At 52.5% G+C, this 16,943-nt stretch overlaps 2 protein-coding genes across 8 annotated transcripts in view; both read right to left on the reverse strand.

The window, feature by feature from the left end:
- Positions 1 to 16,943, reverse strand: part of HOXB3 (homeobox B3) — a 55,199-nt gene that overhangs the window by 15,899 nt on the left and 22,357 nt on the right. For 3 of the 6 annotated variants that reach the window (XM_070560579.1, XM_070560581.1, XM_070560582.1), the window contains exon 2: positions 8,776 to 8,953. The gene's annotated coding sequence lies outside the window, so the exon portion shown is untranslated. Of the gene's footprint in view, positions 1 to 8,775; positions 8,954 to 9,108; positions 9,400 to 9,959; positions 10,266 to 16,943 lie in introns of those variants that run through there. The other 3 variants (XM_070560578.1, XM_070560577.1, XM_070560580.1) reach the window with 3 other exon arrangements.
- On the reverse strand, positions 10,417 to 16,498 carry HOXB4 (homeobox B4). Of its 2 annotated transcripts, XM_070560587.1 has the most exons (3): positions 13,710 to 16,498; positions 12,806 to 13,214; positions 10,417 to 11,931 (listed from the first exon to the last, which is right to left on the reverse strand). In XM_070560587.1, the coding sequence occupies exons 1-3, from the start codon at positions 13,734 to 13,736 to the stop codon at positions 11,633 to 11,635; spliced, it is 735 nt and encodes a 244-aa protein (XP_070416688.1). In that variant the 5' UTR covers positions 13,737 to 16,498; the 3' UTR covers positions 10,417 to 11,632. The 2 variants fall into 2 exon arrangements, with proteins under 2 accessions (XP_070416688.1, XP_070416687.1); XM_070560586.1 differs by lacking the exon at positions 13,710 to 16,498 and having other exon boundaries at positions 12,806 to 13,703.

The raw sequence follows: 16,943 nt of genomic DNA on the forward strand, positions 1-16,943 counted from the left end.
TCCCTGAAGAGGGAAGACCGAACCCACGAGGGGGAAGAGAGACCAAGGAAAGATCCCAGGGTCCAGGTGTGAGAGACTGACCCCAGGCCCCCCTCCCCCACGGTGGAATTCTGTTTTGGGAGATGCCACTCGTTAAGTTACTGCTGGTGGTGGTGGAAGAGGAGACTGAAGTGCCCAGGACATCTCAGCCATTCTCTGACACTTCAGCTCCTACCCCAGCTGCCTCACACCTGATTGAGCACCCCCAAGGGCCTCCTGGAGAGGCAGTTGCTTCTGGGATGGCCTCCCCTTTGGGCAGTTGTCTATAAAGAAAGCACAGTGTGGAGGAGCTTCCAGACCCCGCAGGTGCCTGCCCCTCTAGGGGTGGGGCTCTTTCTCGTGCTTTCTGTCCCGCGCGCTCTCTCTCTCTCTCTCTCTGCCTTTTCTAACCATCTCTGTTGTCCCTGTCCCTTTCTCATAGCCCCTTTGTCTTCTCACACTCTGCCTCTCTCTGTCTTAAGTGAATTTGAATTGAGCCCTGCAAAGGACTTAGGAGTGCCTCCAGAAATCAGTTATTAGGTTGCCCCTCTCCTGGGGGCAACCTGGAGCCCTTGGCTTCAGAGCCCTTTCCTCTGCAAGGGAAATCCACTCCTGTCATGGAGACATTCTCTTCTACAGAGAAGGTGGCAGAGTGTGTGGTTTCCTTTCCTCTTCCCTTCTTTTCACTTAACTTTGTGTGTGTGTGTGTGTGTACTCATCCAAGTTGTGGGACTCATTCTTGCAAGACTGCAGGGCCCCTCTGACTGCCCTTTGTCCCCACTCTCCCTGTCATCCTCTCCTTGGGTTCTGCCTTGACTTCCTACCCCAGAGACAGATCCTGCTGCTTGCGCTCTCTCTGGGGCCCTCTCTTTTTCCTTCATCCTCTCTCTCCTCATCTTTCTATCCAATTCCTCTAGTCATTAAAGCATTGGCAGCCCAGCTTCTTAAAGGCACCGGGAATAAACACTACAGTTATATAAAGTGGACACCAGCAGCGTCTGGGGAGAAGACAGAGTCAGCAGCTTTCCTAAAGCCCCTTCCATCAAATGCATTCTCCCCCATCCCCTGGACAGCACAAAAGCAAAGGGGGTGTGTGTGCAGAACTGGTAAGAGGCAGGTGCCTCACGGCTAAATGAACCAAATGTATATATATATTTTAAAAAATAACCAACTCTTCTCAAACGTCCTGGTTTGGGGGGTAGGCCAGTGCGCCTGGATGGAGGGCATCAGGCCTCACATAGGGAGACTTAGCGAGGGGCCAGCAACTAAAAGATAATGGAGGAGCGGGACAGTCTCCCTGCTTTTGTCTCCTGGGGAAGAGTCTGTGTGTGAGTTGGGGAAAGGGAAGGGGAGGGGGTATCCCCAGGGCCAGAGAGACAAAGACCTGAAGGGGGCTGAGAGAATGGAGAGGAAAAGAGGGGGGATCAGACCTCCACGTCACAGGCACAGGCGAAGGTGGGGGGGGGGATGGAGAAGCGGGGAGGAGTTGGAAACCCAGGGGTAGGGGCCTGCAGGACTGGCTTCCAGCTCTCCCCACTAACTATGGCCTGTGCCAAAGAGCAAACCCTTCAGCCTCCCCATTTTGTTCCCCATCCTCCAAAACAGGCTGGATTTAGAAGCCTAGAAAGACAACTCTACCCTCTTCCTTCTCCATGTCTCTTCCCCTCTCCAAGGAAGAAGTAATCCTTCCCCGCTCTCTCAGGAATTCGAAGACATTCACCTAAATTCTGGAGCACTGGTTTGGGGGTGAATTCACCCTCTCCAGATTTACACCCCCTCACTTCCCAGGTGAGGAGGAGGGAAATACTCACCTCCCACACTGAGTGTGTGTGTGTGATTCTCCAATACACAGGGATGGGGGCCCTGAAGGGTTTGGAGACCCCTATCCCTCAGGTCTCTTTGCTGGCTCCCCCAGTCCTCCCCGCTCCCCATCTCCAGCCCTGTCAAAGCTGCCCCTGAATCCAGACTCTCCCCGCTTCCTTCTATCCAGGCGGGGTAATACCCACGCCCATCCCAGCCTAGGGTCTTGGACTTCTCCTTCTCTCTCCCTAAACCCTTTTCAGCCCAGACTCTCAAATTTGGAGGCTTCACCCACCACCACCCACAAGTCTGCCTGTTAACAAGGATGGGGCTCGGCACCCACTTGGAGCAGAGTGTGGGAGCTGGGAGCAAGCTCCTGGATGCTCCAGGACTGGGGCCTAAGCCGCCACTCGCACGGCCAGCTGATGCCATGAATAATTAACACCTGGGCAAGGCATCACTCTAATTTTCCTGCTCAAAGGTTTACACTAGCAGGCAGAGTTAAATATCACAGATAATAGTGGCTATAAAGTCAGTTGGCTGGGCTCCAGCCAGGAAAGGAACAGCTAGCAGCCTGGACTGGTTGTGGCAAATGCTCTGGCCCTCTGCCCCTCATCCATCAGAACTTTGGGGTGCAGCGCAGAATGTCCCCAGGAGCCACCTCTGGCTTTGCTCTTGACCAGCAGACTCTAGCCTAATGGGGAGAGACTGAGATCCCCACATGAAACTTGAGGGGAAAGTTACCAGCTCGCCCCCTACCAATCTGAACGCTTAGGGAGGGGAGCACACCCCATGTCCTGGAACACTCTCCAACTTTCTGGGACCATATGATTCCTGGAACATTTCTTTTCTAGAAAAACTTAGAGAACTTCTCCCTGCTTTAGCCTCAAACACACATAGTCCCTCACTACTGAGGAAACTTGCTTTGTTTCAGGAGGTCGAAGAAAGGCTACTGGGGTGTGAATTCATTTCCTTGTTTTGTTAGCCAGGAGGGTGGGAAGCCAAGGCTTCCAGCTTCTCTCCCTGCCCTTCACCCTCCGCCTCCATTGTCTCCCCCAATTTGGGTAGCTCCTTCTCCACCCTCGACACCCTGCCGCACACAACAGTCCTGTAGATTAACCTTTACTACTATAACTGAGTCCCCTGAGCCCCCTTGCAATTGCAGACAATTTTGACTGGGTCCCCATTGATTACAAAAATCTTTGCCTTCAACTCTAGCAATTCCTTCCTCCACCTCCACCCAGCCTCCTTCTGCCTTCAGAGTTGGTTCTTTACCCCGGGCTGGAGTCAGAACAGCCAAACTCCTGGAGGTGAACCACTGAAAACTGAAGCTCTGTCTGCTGCTGCAGGAATGTTGGCTCTGTCAGGCTTGCAAATATAATTTTTATATTAGGTCGTGGTCTTTGACTGGGTTTATATGCCAATGAGGCATTTCTGGTTTACCAAATTTATACAAATCTCGCCTTAATTGATAATCACAGATGCTGTAATTTAAGACCTCCAGCTATAGAGCTTTCATATTAACTGCTGATATATTACTGTAAATCGTCTGAAATAACCAACTCCTGGGAGCAGAGCAGAGAGGGAGGAAGTACCTCCGAGAGCAACTCTCTCCCGGCCGCAGAAATAGCCCAGCTTCCACATCATTTTCCGTGAGAAATGATTTATCGAAGACATGGCCATAAACAACACAACTCGCTCACAAACACACGCAGATGCGCGCGCCCACACACACACACACACACACACAATGGCTGGCATGCCGGCCGAGAAGCTGACACCCATATTGCTATAAATCAAGAAAAAGGTTGGAGGAGAGGGAGAGAGAGAGAGAGAGAGAAGAGGAATATTCCTAAAATCTCTATGCAATGCCTCAATGGGTATAAATACACAGAGCACCGTGTGAAGAGAAATGGCAGGAAATGAAGATGGCTATTTGTCACATTTTACGACAATAACATTAATAACAAACAATAAATTTACATGGACACATAAGACGCGGTAGGTAGTGAGAAATCCCTTCTACTTACAATACCCCAGCCCGCGGTGTGGCTCCGGCTGCGGGGCTGTTTTATTGCTGTCTCCCTCTCTTTTTCTCTCTCTCTCCCTCTCTCTCCCCCTCTCTCTTTTTTTTCTCGGGGTACAGGCTTGTTTTTCAAAGGACAGTTGAATTGCACGTCAGAAACAGGGAGACCAAGCCTGCGATTTTCCTGACGAATACATATCTATTCTGCAACCTCGGCATTAATTATTTAATGAATCACGTGACCAGGAGGGGGAAGGGGGTCTTTCGATTTCAGGCTCAAAGGACCACTATGACCTTCCCCTTCAGGAGGAGAAATTTTCCTGCAAAATAGGTTCCCCCTAACCCACCAATGGAATAGTAGCGAGTTCTTCTCTCCCCCATTCACATCTATACCTACTATATCTACAGCTCCCTAACACCGCCCCAGACACACACTTACCCACAGCCCACCTCTCCTCTCTCCTCTCTCCTCCTGCTTCTGCTTAGTTCCTGGAGGTGCAGAAATAGTCTGCAGGGGCATCTGGGGGGTGGGGGTGGGGTGGGCGCGGATCCCTTCTCCAAGCCCCTGGATTTCTCAGCTTCCAGTTCTTCTCTCAGCATCCTTTAAGATTTAGATTCCCCCCAACTCCATTCTCTCCCTCACTCCTAGGATATTTTGGAGAGATCCACTCCCCATTTCCTAAATAATCGACAAAATTTCCAAAAGGACCGGCTTCAACTGAACACTTCATAAGTCCATGTTATATGTGTATAAAGAATGGGGTTTCTGGCTTCAATTCTCTTTATGATCTTTTGTGGTACCTTTTGAAGGGACAGAAAAGGGACAGGGTGAAGAGATGACTCTGGAGCTTCCAGAGTTGAGGATAACCGCAAGGGGGACTTTTTTTCGTTGTGCTGTCACTGTTCTCAGGAGCCAAATTCAACTGACCCACTAAGAATATGCTCTGGAGACAAAGACCCGGACTAAGGTTTCTACACAAAAGAAGTGGACACTCAGTCTCTCTACCTATGTCACACCCTGTTTCAGTCCCCTCCACCCCCAACACACAGTGAAGACAGCTGGAGATTCGCACCAGAGGGAAGAGGAGAGAAAGGGAAGAGAGAGACTTTAAAGTTGGCCTGGCAGCCTGGGGTCCCTATTTCCCAGGTGTTAGTACCCTGAGCTTCCAGCAGCAGACAATGGAGATTGATCAATGGGGAAAACAGGGGGAGGGGGTGCATATTAAAGGGTTAACTATGGGGAAGATAGGAGAAATCCATCCCCCAGGCCTAGAGAGAGAAACATACACAGACTCCTTCATCTCAGATATAAACAAAACAAAACATCCTCCAAACCTTCACATACAGCTTGGCTCCAGAATGAGCAGATCAGTTACAAGCAGAAGTGGAGTCCTTGGCCACAGTGGTTGGGGGGGAGTTGCAAAGAGGAGCAGAAAAGATATTCCTGAAGAAGCCCCTCACCACACATTCCCAGCTTTATCTTCAGCAGCTCTGGGCAGCCTGGCCAAGCGGCTGGGGCAGGCAGGACGGGAAGAACAAATGGGGTTTAGGGGAGCATGGGGCTGTGGGGCCGCCCTTAGTTTGTTTGAAGGGGTCTGAACCAGAAGCAACTCAGTGGGGAGAAGGTTGAGGACTCAGCTGCCTTAACGACCTCCGCGGTATCGCCTCAGGCCGGTCCAGCTGTGGCAGCAGCACGGCCCCTGCCCGAGGCACTGAGCTGGACTGGCCTCCTCGGAATCTCGATCGAGACACACACGGGTGGGGCGCCGGCTGGCCCAGACTCTGTAGGGGGGTAGTCGGCTTTGATTGTCCAGATACAAAACACAGACTGGTATTGAATTCAGCCTCCTCCCAACGTGGGCCCCGGGCTGGCTCCAGCGAGGGCAACTCCCTGTAAGGTCCTGGCCACAAACCCATTAAAATAGTCCCCCAAATAAAAACACTCCACTGAAGTCTAAAAGAAAAATACAAGCCAGGGAGAGAGGAGATAATCTGCTGGAGCAGGGAAAGACAGCAATCTCTGCAACCAAGAAATTATTTTTAAGGATGAGAAAACAAACTGCAAAATGACACGAAGGCATGCCGGGCAGGTTCTGTTAAAATGCCCACACTCTCTGGTTCCTGGGAATGTCCATGTTCAAATAAACAAGCGCCCGGGCGCGAGCTGAGCACTTTCTTGCTGCCGATAAAGCGAAGGTTTATACTGTGAGAAAGGCGAGATTGATTTACGAATCTAAACGCGCTGGTTTTATGGCCGATCACAAATCCGTCAGCGCTCAACTCACGCTGGGAAACTTCCCAACTCCGTTTTCCAACCAGATCCCCCTGGCCGGGCCGGCCGGTGCTTCCCAGGGAGACCCACCACCAGCCCTGGGGCCACCTCCCGTCTCTGGTAGGACCGGGTAGCCCGGGTCTGCCCAGGCGGGTGGAAGTAGGAGGCAGAGTGGGGCGAGCCGCTGAGGGACCTGGAGGAAGAGAGGTCAAAAGATTAGTGTGGCTGCTGGAATTGTAGGAGCTGAGCCAAAGGGGCCAACGAGCCTTTCAGCAGGGCAGTGCTCAGCTTTGCAAAGGTCAGAGTCTGGGAGTAAGAGAAAGAGGGGACCTCACAGTTCCACCTGTGGGGCCGAACCCCTTGAGTGAACCCCAAACTTCCCTTTCCATTGTTTCCCTCCTCTTTCCTTTTTTTGGCCCCTAATCCTCACATTGCACACAGTAGCTTGTAAAGTCCTGGATAACAAGATCTTTGTCACCTGGGCCTATAGAGGGGCCACAACTGGTTGCCTGCCTTTATGAGTAATGGGTGCACATCTCCTCTGAGCCCCAGATATCTTCAGTCCAGGAGCAGCCCAGCTTACCTTTCCACTCACTCCCTTCCCTTCCTGAGGCCTCCATCCCCTGCATTGTTATGCCACCCAGGGACAAAAGAGAGGATACCAACCAATGCCAGTTATTTCTTGTCTGACAAAGTCCCCAAGTTACAGGAGACAATTTACAAAATGCAAACCAACACCCCCCACACATCCCAGCAAGGTTCTGTCTCTCCTAGTCTTAACCCGAAGGGAGCATTTCCTCTTCCCAGCTGGAATCTGTCTGTCTGTCTGTCTCCTTCTCTTTGTCTCTGTCTCCTCCTAAGACGACAGCTGCTGGTGTGGACTTTTAAGATACAGCCAGTAGAGTACAGATTTGGAAAGGCTCTATGTTCCGAGTTCACTTCTTAGCAAAACCTCCACCCATCTCTTAAATTAAAAGTTGCTGGAAACTTTGGTCAATGTGGCAGCGTATCCCCTGGAAATGATCAGAACAGCCTACACTGCTCCTTCTCCCCTCTCTCTTGCTCCTCTGGTGGGGAGGTGCTCCCTGGGCTCTGTGAGAAGCTGGGGTTGGATTGGGGATTACAGGAAGCGGGTGAGAGTGATTACAGGGCTAGCTTCCCAAACAAAGGAACTTCAGACAAGTGGGCCAAGAGGCTGTGGATTTGGCTATCAGAACTGGAGAGACAACAGCCTCCGAGGGACGGCTCTCGGGGGAGCCCTCTCCCTCTAAGGAGCACCCAGGGGCTTATTCCCCTACCCCTCTGAAACCCTATAGACTTCTCATACTGCCTCCCTTTGTCTTTCTTCCCTCAGCCCCCTCCAAGCAAAATAGGAAAGAAGGAGGGATGAACCAGACACGGGGCGGGTGGTTGCAGGCTAGCCAAGGGAGGGAAGGCGCTGTTCACAGAGACAGACCAGCACCCTACTTCCCTCCCCCACTGTACCCCTCGGCTAAAAGTTTTACTTCTTTTCTTCTCAACGGACAGTAATGGAAAAACAATCCAGAAATTCCAAGATAGCAAAGAAGGGGTTGGAGGCTAGAGGGGGATGGAGAAGATGGGACACACAACAGCCCAAGGACCCCTCCCTGTGGAGGTGTGACTTTCCCTCCTGGGCAGGAGGCAAAAGCCAGCACAATGTCCAGTCTCAGAGAGGTCAAGGGGCTTCCGAGGTCATTTTGTGGTTCTAATACTGAGCTAATCGCCTAGAAAACGTGGCCTCTCCATGAACTCTCTCTCCTGCCAGCCTCCTGCCTCCAAACCCTCAGTGAGCCTCAGGGAAAAAGGGCCAGCACATTCAGGTCTGAGGCAGAGCCCACTGGCTCCCTCACCCTCAGAAGGAAGGCCGCAGAGAGGGGAACAGAGCCCCCAAACCAAGAGAGCAAACCCAAACTGCACACTGAGCCTCCAGGAAGAAGGGAGGGGGGGAGAGCCGAGGAGGAAGATTCCGGTCAACGAACGCTGCCTGTGAACGGAGCAGTTTCCTGCTCCAGAGAGTTGCAAATATTTGTCTAGAATCCCAAGCTAGACACAAAAAGAAAAAACAAAACGCAGACATCTACCGATACCCCGCTTCAAGGCTGGGGAGTTCCACTCAAGAACTGCATTCCGTTTTTCCAGGAGGTGGCAGTGCCAACAGCTCACCGGTAAACAGACATATGGGACACAGCTCCCAGTGTAGACAGAGTCACGGAACACACTGGCCACATGTGCATGTTGCTATACACACCCACACACTTATGCACACAGGCTGGGCTTCTCAGGCCCGCCTGCATTTTCCAAAACCAGAAAAGCACTTCTGAGCTGCCTCACCAACAACCTTCTCTGGGATTTTTCAGGGGCCAGGACACTTCCATCCCAACCAGTTCAAACACTCTCCAGGTGTCAGGCCCCTCTCTCTCCCTCTCACCCAAGCATCAGTCATCATAAAAGGCAGCAAACCTGACCAAGCATCCACCATAAAAACCCCCGTGAAGATAGTTGAAAAAGAAAAGGAGGAGAGAGTTTCTTCTTTCCCTTGTAAAAAGAGCCCATAAAACGATAAAAAAAAAAAAAAAGAAAGAAAGAAAGAAAGAAAGAAAGAAAAGAAAAATGCCAGCCCAGGCAGGGGCTTTGTTACCTTTGCGCCTCTCCCCTCCTCTTGCCCGAACTCCACGGATCCCATTCATGATGAAGGGCTTCTTCCAAACTGAGAGAAAAAAGTTTTCAACTTTATGGTTCCAAATTTTTTCCCCCTCGCAGATCCGGGAGAGACGGCTAACACTTTTTTCCCCCAACAGCCGGTCTGCGGAGATTTGCTGTTGAATAATAACAAAGGAGAGAGGATACGTATTTAAAGAAAAGAAGTGATTAATGGTTTTCTGTATAATTCTCACATTTTTCTTAGCTCTTGTCTACACAGAATGGCTGTGAACTTTAAGCTCCATAGAAATCTTTTTAATTCTATTCATACCTTCCAAGGAGCAGCTTTGATTTGGTTCTATAGGGGCATTCCTGGGGGGGCATATGCTTTTTAAGAACTATTTCCCCCCCTCTCGTAAGAGCGGCTGCATCCCCTGGCAGCTAAGCATCGCACCGCGATTCCACCGAAACAAAGCTCGCCACTCTCATCCTCCAGGTCCTGGGCGATTTTTTATGAGTCTCCCGGCAGCATTTAAACAGGCGGTTCAGCCGCCCTTTCCTGCGCTGTGGACACTGGGCCCCGTCTGTCCCTGGGCCCTACCCAGCCTCAAACTCCTGGGCGCTGCAAACCAGAAGAACACAAAAGAAATAACAATAAAACGTGCGGGTGGAATTGGCTATTTTTATTTTCTGAAGGGAGACGGGATGGAAAAATGACTTTTAGTTGCATATGCTCTCCTGAGCCCCCAGCTTTTTGGAGGCAGGGTGGCTGTACTCTGGACCACCATAGGACCAGAGCCCCCGAGGCCGGAACCCCGAGACCTTAGAACTTCTCTTGGGTGCTGCACAAAAGCAGCTTCTGAGGGTCACCCGCACTCCCTTCCCTGCCCCCATTCCATTCTAGGGGTGACTGGGACCTCAGAGGCAGAAAGCTATTTGGTCCCCAGTTGTACTTTCAATACTTTCTATGAGAAAGAAAATGAAAATTAATACAGGAGCAGGGCTTCACAAAAGAGGCCATTTGTCTTCTTGATTATCTATTTGCTTGTCAGAGTTTGAGCTATGGCATCGGCTAGCTCCTTTGTAATATAAAAATACTCTGAAAACCTGCAAACACCCAGAAACATCTGTGCAAAAAATTAGACTCATTAAAGCCTTAAACACCTCAGAGGAAAACAGTACCTTCTTACGCGGGAGGAAAGAGGCCAGCCTCGCAGAATCCTCTCTTTCGGAACTTTAATAACCAAAGAGCCGTCTGTCTAGAAGGAGACAGCTTAACTGCATTTTATTTGCTTATGACAAATAAATCACAATATGAAAGGCTTTGCCATACTTAAGCCTCTTGTGTCCTAGAATGAAACATTTTCCCCCCCATTAGGGATTGGAGTCAGCCCTCTCAATCCATTTTTGGACTGGAAAGAACAAATTAAAAGCCCCAAACAAAACACACCCACCCCAAAAGGAAAACAAACCAGCTACCACAATTTCGAGTCCTCTGAGATAGAAATTCCCATCAGACTCTGAAAAAAATCCTCAACCACATACACCATGAGGCTGAATGGACCGGGGTGCTTAGGATATACGCTGGGGGGCATTTGTACCTTTACAGCAAGGTTTCAACAAAAACACGCCGTGCTGGTCACGAGAAACCAAACATTTATTTCTATAGTCACTCTGTACAGGACACAAATTTTCACGCCAACAAAGGGTTCTAGACTCAGGCAGCCCCACTACTAGGAAAGGGGCCTGGTTTGGAATGTCAGAAAGGGAATAGGAGAAAGGACGCACATGACATAAAATAATAATAATTAATAATAATAATAATAATAATCAATGCAACAATGATTAACTATGGGAGAGATCTCTGTAGCATCATTTCCCAGACCAAGAGGGGCACAACCTTTTATTTCCTAACTTCACATTCATTTTCAGTCTAGGAGAGAAGGCTCCCCCGGCCGCTGTACAACTCTAAGTTCGTGAGAAGGCTGTGCCCAGCTTTCAAACTGAACTGGACCCTCACCCTGCCGGGAACGGCTTGATCTTCCAGAGGAAGGCCCTCCTGGGTCTCCCGGCCTCTTTTTTTCTTGGATTCAATTTCCCTGCCCACTCCTGCGTTGCCAAGGCTGCCCTCACCTCCACTTGGCCCCTTCCTGCTGCCCCCCACCCCAGCCCCGCGGTGGAAGGCGGTGAGCAGTCAGTGTCCCCAAGAAGGGGCACGGAGGAGGAGAAGGAGGTTGTGTGTGTGCGTTTGTTACCGTGGCCAAAACACTGCGCTATCTGGCAGTCAGAGTGGTTTCGCTGGGTGTCAGGAATGGGGGACAAAGAAAGAAAATCCAGACTGTCTTCCAGCAGCGGCAGTAGCAGAGGCGGCGGCGGCCGAGCCGGGCCTCATTTGTTAGCCGGGTGTCGAGGTAATGGTCGCCACCGAGGCCCGTCCTCTCCTCGGCAGAGTAAACAAGACAGATGGGCCTGGGCCTGGCGTGATTAAAGATGAAACGTGGATCCATCTTCGCCAAAGCTGAAAACGAGGAGTGCAGCCTCCTCCTATTTCTCTTTCTGTCTTTTTCTTTCTTCCTCCTCCTCCTCCTTCTTCTTTTTTTTTTTTAAGGAAGAAAGCAAGAGACTTGAACCTTGCTTTTGGGGGGCCTCGCCCGGCTCCCTATTGTCATTTCTATAAATAAAGCTTTCCCTTCCCCTCCTCTGCGTTTATTCTTGTAAATAGATAAAGTGGGAGGGGGGGTAGGTAGGCTTTTTCGGGCCCAGGCCCCAGGGTCCCCTCCCGCCTCTCTCCCCCAAACCCCTCGCGCTCGCAACCCACCCCCGCCCCGAGGTTCGCGGTTCCCGCGCGAGGGGCACTAGAGCGCGGGGGGGCCTCCGTTGGGCCGGCCAGGGGGCCCTCCGGCTGCGCCTGCGGTGCCACCCGAGCGGATCTTGGTGTTGGGCAACTTGTGGTCTTTTTTCCATTTCATGCGCCGGTTCTGGAACCAAATCTTGATCTGGCGCTCAGAGAGGCAGAGCGCGTGGGCGATCTCCACCCTCCGGCGCCGCGTCAGGTAGCGGTTGTAGTGAAATTCTTTCTCCAGCTCCAAGACCTGCTGGCGAGTGTAGGCGGTCCGAGAGCGCTTGGGCTCCCCGCCGGCGTAATTGGGGTTTACTGGACACACACAGAGAGAGGGAGAAAGAGAAAGTTTTATTGCCCCGAAAGGGAGGAGGGAGAGCTCTTTCTTCCAGCTAGCACAGTGTCTCCATCCCTCCCACTCCCGCCACCTCTTCTTCCTCCACGGGGGGGGGGGGGGGGGGTGGGGACGAAAAGGGAAGAAAACGAGACCCCGGGAAGAGAAAGAGACCTCCAAGTTTTGGAAGGTTGTGTTGTCTCTACGTTGTTCAGAAGTCTGGAGAGGGGGTGGGGTGGGGTGGGGTGGGGTGGGGGACTGAGAAATCTTCACAAGGTTTTAAACTCTCCTCTTTCCCCCCTTGGCCTGGGGCCCTGGATGGGAAATTGAGGGGTGAAAGAGGGAGGGGAGCGTCCCTAAACCTTTCTTCTGTTAGTTCCCACCCTCGCTGCTCAGATTCCAAAGCGGTGCCTGCCCCCAGTAAAAAGTTTTGCTTACTTCTCCAGCCAAGGAGCCAGACTAGAGGAAAGAAAGGGAAAAATAAATACTGGGAGTTGACTCCACTCTCTGCTTAAATACAGATTACCTCCTCCTCCTTCTCCTCCCCCACCTCCTACACCCCTCCCCAACCTCCAACTTCACTGAGACTGCATCTCCCCGGCAAAAAAGTCGCTGGTGAGAATGGCAAAGAGGATGGGGAACCGACTTCAAAGGCGCGGGGCCCACCGGGCCATAAAAATTTATGGGGGATGTAATTATGTGGCTCTGAAAACAGGCGACCGTAAATCTCCGGCAATGGCGAGTTTATAGCGGGGACAATTGGCTTCCCCCAGCTTCCCCCCGCCCCATGCCTCCTGGTCCCTTCGGGTGTAAAGCGCCGGGGGCGGGAGGGGGAAGGGGTGCCCACGCACTCACCCGTGCTCACGTGAACTTTGCGCATCCAGGGGTAGACGACGGGCTCTTTGCACGCGGAGTGGGACGGGCTGGGGTGCAGGGGGTTCTGGGCGCAGGGAGGCGGCGGGGGGCTGCTGCTGACCGCCTCGCAGCGCTGGCCAGGCTCCGGGAGGAGGGCCCCGGAGGGCGGCGGCGCAGGAGCCCGAGGGGACAGCCCGGGCGGTGGCGGGGGCGGCGGGGGTGGTGGCGGAGGCGGCGGGGGCCCGGGGTCCCGGCAGGCCGCGTAGCGCTGCACGGTGCACGCCGCGCGCCGCCCGAAGCCCGCCTCCGGCTGGAAGCTGCTCTCTCGCCTCTGGCCGCCGGCGTAGTACCCCGGCGAGTGGTCGCTGGGTAGGTAATCGCTCTGTGAATATTCCTCGCACGGAGGGAACTTGGGGTCGACATAGTTTGAGTTGATCAAAAAAGAACTCATAGCCATTAATTTCTGAGAATTGCCCACAAAATATACTAAAATTTATTCCGACCCCTGACTCGTTTTCCTGTTTCCGAAAGCCCTCCTACTTACTGTCAAGTGAACAAAGTTAGGGGCCCACGTGATCCTCGGAACCAATGGCCGCCCCGCCTGCGATTCCCGGATAAGGAAATCTGCTCACCCAGACCCTACTCCAGCCAAAGAGGTTTATTTCCCCTTCTTCTCTTCCCCCTCCCCACCCACCCAACACCAGGATTTACATAGGGCTCCTGCGGGGCGACCGCCTCCTCGCCCGCCCGGCTCTCTCCGGAATCTGGGAGACGGAGAGAGCGAGCAAGCGAGCGAGCGAGCAGGTTGCCACCGGAGGGCCTGTTGGGGTGCTGGGCAGAGCGCAATCCCGGGATCCCCCCAGAAGTTGGGGCTCCTGGTGTAGTCCCTTCTGCCCTGCCTCACCTCCGCCCAGCATTCTCTGCCTTCCATAGGCCCCCATCACCTCCTCACAACGGGAGGGAACCCATGGCCCCGCCGGCGTCTGTGTGGGGAGTTAAGTGAGGGGCTGACTGGGGGCTCCGCCCAGAGAAGGGAACCCACATGGGGGCGAGGCTCTGAGCGCAAGGCTTTTCTCTGCAGCCGCATGGGGAGGGGTAGGGAGTGAGAGAGGAGGCGTCGGGAGCAAGCAGGCGGGTGCACGGAGGGACTTGTCAGAGATGAATGGAACCGCGGGCGGATCGATAGGAAATTCATGCACTAATTCGGGGAGACCTCGCCTTCCAGATCGCATTTAGCTGCGCTATTAGTTTGGCTGTGTCAGTCAGTCCGTCTGTTCCCCTCTCGTATCCATTCCTCCCCTTACCCCACGCGGCCCAACCGGGATAAACGACTTGATTTCCCACACTGAACATGAGCCCTGGAGTAAAAACCCTACAACTTTTAAGAGCACATTGAATGGCAATTTGCTAATTCCAGAGCCACCGGAGCAATACTAACCACGGCGTCCAGACGTTCTAATTGCCACTAATGCAGCCTCCTCCCCAACGAATAGAAATCTCACATCCCTGTGATTCTGGGGATAAGAGCCTTAGAGGTGCCCCCCCCCCCCACAATAACACCCCTTGGTAATCGCGTGTTTCCAGGGCATCTTGTTCTGAACCCAAACGGAAAGGCGACCTCAGCATCCGTTTGAAAAGCGAATTTCCTTCGCCTTCGCACACTGAAGACAACAGTTATTTTTTCCCCGGATTTTCAGTAAAACCTCCCTGAGCCCGGAATAGATAATAAGTAGGCTTGAGGGAGAGGATAAAATAAAAACATCAACATTAACCTATTAAGAGAAGTGCAAAAGGACCAAGGCTCCCAGGGGCAGGCGTGGGGAGATTCCAGGTAGATGATTCCTCCATCTCTAACCAGCGCAAGGAGGAAAAGAAAGAGGAAAAAAGAAAAAGGAAGGCGTCGTCGCGTGGTCAGTCACCTGATGGTCCTCATTTAGAAAAAAATCTTTCTTCGGGGAAAAAAAATGAGCGGAGTGTTTATGTCAACTACATATTCCCCTAGATACGAATTTGTGACCACAAAATTCCTTACACAAATTCGGATCTACAGGGTATATACAGAAGACAGACATCTTCTTGGCCCAGAAATTTTCCAGCTCTCCTACTTTCGGCGCGTTCTTCGTTTGGGGTATGGTTTGAGCGCTTGGATTTTATTTCGTTTTGTTCTAGTTTTGAGCTCTGGCAACGGGCAAAGGCACTGCGGGTCCATTCTTGGGATTACAAGGTTTTCAATTCTCTTTCTCTTCTATTAAAGAGAAATAGAAGCAGCCAGTCCGCAAAGGACACGAACCTCGCGGCCGGCCGCAGCGAAACTCTCGGCGGCGCATGAATTATGAGATGTAAACATTAGCTAGGCACAAAAGGAGGAAGGGTCATCCTGAGGCTGCCTCGAAGTCAGAATCAGGCCCTTCTGGGTGCCCTCACGCCCCTCCCCTCCCCCCCAGGACTTTTATTTTTTTTTAAAGAAAAACAAAACCCCAATCGTCTCCTCCGTGCCCCTCGCAGCCTTTAGTTTGTGATCAAACGAATATCTAGATATTTTCCAAGGCGCCTCTCAGCAAAGGGAGGAGAGAGAGGCGGCTGGGTGTGAAGGGAGGTGTCGTAAAAGTCCTTTTGGAAAAATTCTATGGTAAAAAGAGAGAAACAGCTGTAAAGAAAAATGCTAGGAGACCAAGCAGATGGGGCCCCGGATATTTAATGACGGGCAATTCTGTTTATAACCTGAGAAAAAGATCAAAGGCGTTTCACTTCCGAATGAAGGGCGATGAGGAACCATAAAAGATGCAGCCAGATGATGTTCCCGTCCCTCCCAACCTCCCACACCCCCTGGGGCCAGAAAAGGGGGATAATCCCCGGAGTGTGGGGAGGAATCCTGTTTTCCCCACCTCCCTAGCCCCAGGCAGGTTCTGTCTAAAGTTTCTCATCTGGCCACCTGCTCGGGCTGCTGGCAGTGGGACCAAAATGGGGATCTGGGTAATCTAGGGGGTCTGGGGGTTCCAAACGAACTTCCTGAGGCTCCCAGGAGCTGCTCAATTTGCTAGACTGGGAGATGGGATTGGGCTGGAGGGAACTGAGTCCTAGAATGTGAAAGCTGAGGGCCTTCACAGGGTGAGGGGAAGTGTGCACAGAAGCCTCCTCCCCACCCAGACTCCCTGCCCATCTCCCTGGGTCTCAGAAACACTGCATCCCTAGTGAGCAAGTCAGAATAATAAAAATTTAATTAACAAATATAGCAACAACACAAAAAACCACCCTCTAACCGCCACACTCCAGAAATCTCTGCCCATCCCCAGTCCTGGAAGCCTCGCAGGTGCGCATGAAGAGAACTTCCACCTGCCAGCACCCAGGTCCAGAGACCCTCTATCCCACATCTAGATTGCCAACGTCGGCCTCTAGGCCTGATTTCTAACACTAACACTCTCCCAGCCAGGCTGGACTCACGTACATTTGAAAAATCAAACACACACACACACAATTATTTTGTAGTTATCTTTGCCAAGAGAGGGTCCAGCTGGTAATCTCAGACCCCCATCTGGGCACCCAAGGACACTGAAGTCTGGCCCTGGGCCCACAGACAAAATGTGTGAGGTAGGACCCCCACTAGCCCCCCAGTGTCAAGCAGGGACCTTTCCCCAGTCTTGTCAAAGGCCACGCAGTCAGGGGCTCCACGACCCATTCCAACTGGCCAGGCCCCTCCCCCACCCCATACCTCCTGCCCTTCTCAACTTGCCCGCTCTCTGAAACCCGTCCAACTCGTCGGCTTTTCAGAATTTTGGGAGGGCCGCTTGGCTGGCCACTGGGCCTCTCTGCTGCTCTACACTTCACAAGAGACGCGGCCCAGGTGCCCAGAGCACCCCAAGAGACAGATGGGAAGCAGAGCCACTGCGGGGCTGGGTATGGCCGATCCTAGGGACAGAGCGCGGAGATTTTCTCCTCTGCGCGCTGGGAGCCACCACCTGCCCATGCCACCGAGGCGCCGCACCCCCACCCCAGCCGAGGTGGGTGGAGGACAGGATTTATCAGCGACTCTCAAGACGGGTTTCACCAGAGCGGGAGGCTGCCTCTCCCCTCCACTCCCCGGAAGAATACTAACATCAATACGCATAATAAAAATATGAGCAAGGGCTCCGCGCGCGCG

Source organism: Equus przewalskii, chromosome 10, assembly GCF_037783145.1.
Source record: "Equus przewalskii isolate Varuska chromosome 10, EquPr2, whole genome shotgun sequence".
NCBI classification, from domain to species: domain Eukaryota; kingdom Metazoa; phylum Chordata; class Mammalia; order Perissodactyla; family Equidae; genus Equus; species Equus przewalskii.

What these genes read in the sequence shown, in the direction of transcription:
- HOXB4 (XM_070560586.1), bottom strand. Translation starts at nt 13,262, where the DNA reads ATGGCTATGAGTTCTTTTTTGATCAACTCAAACTATGTCGACCCCAAG. An exon ending in CAAAGTTCACGTGAGCACGG is followed by an intron (nt 11,932 to 12,805) that starts GTGAGTGCGTGG and finishes GTGTGTGTCCAG; the next exon opens with TAAACCCCAATTACGCCGGC.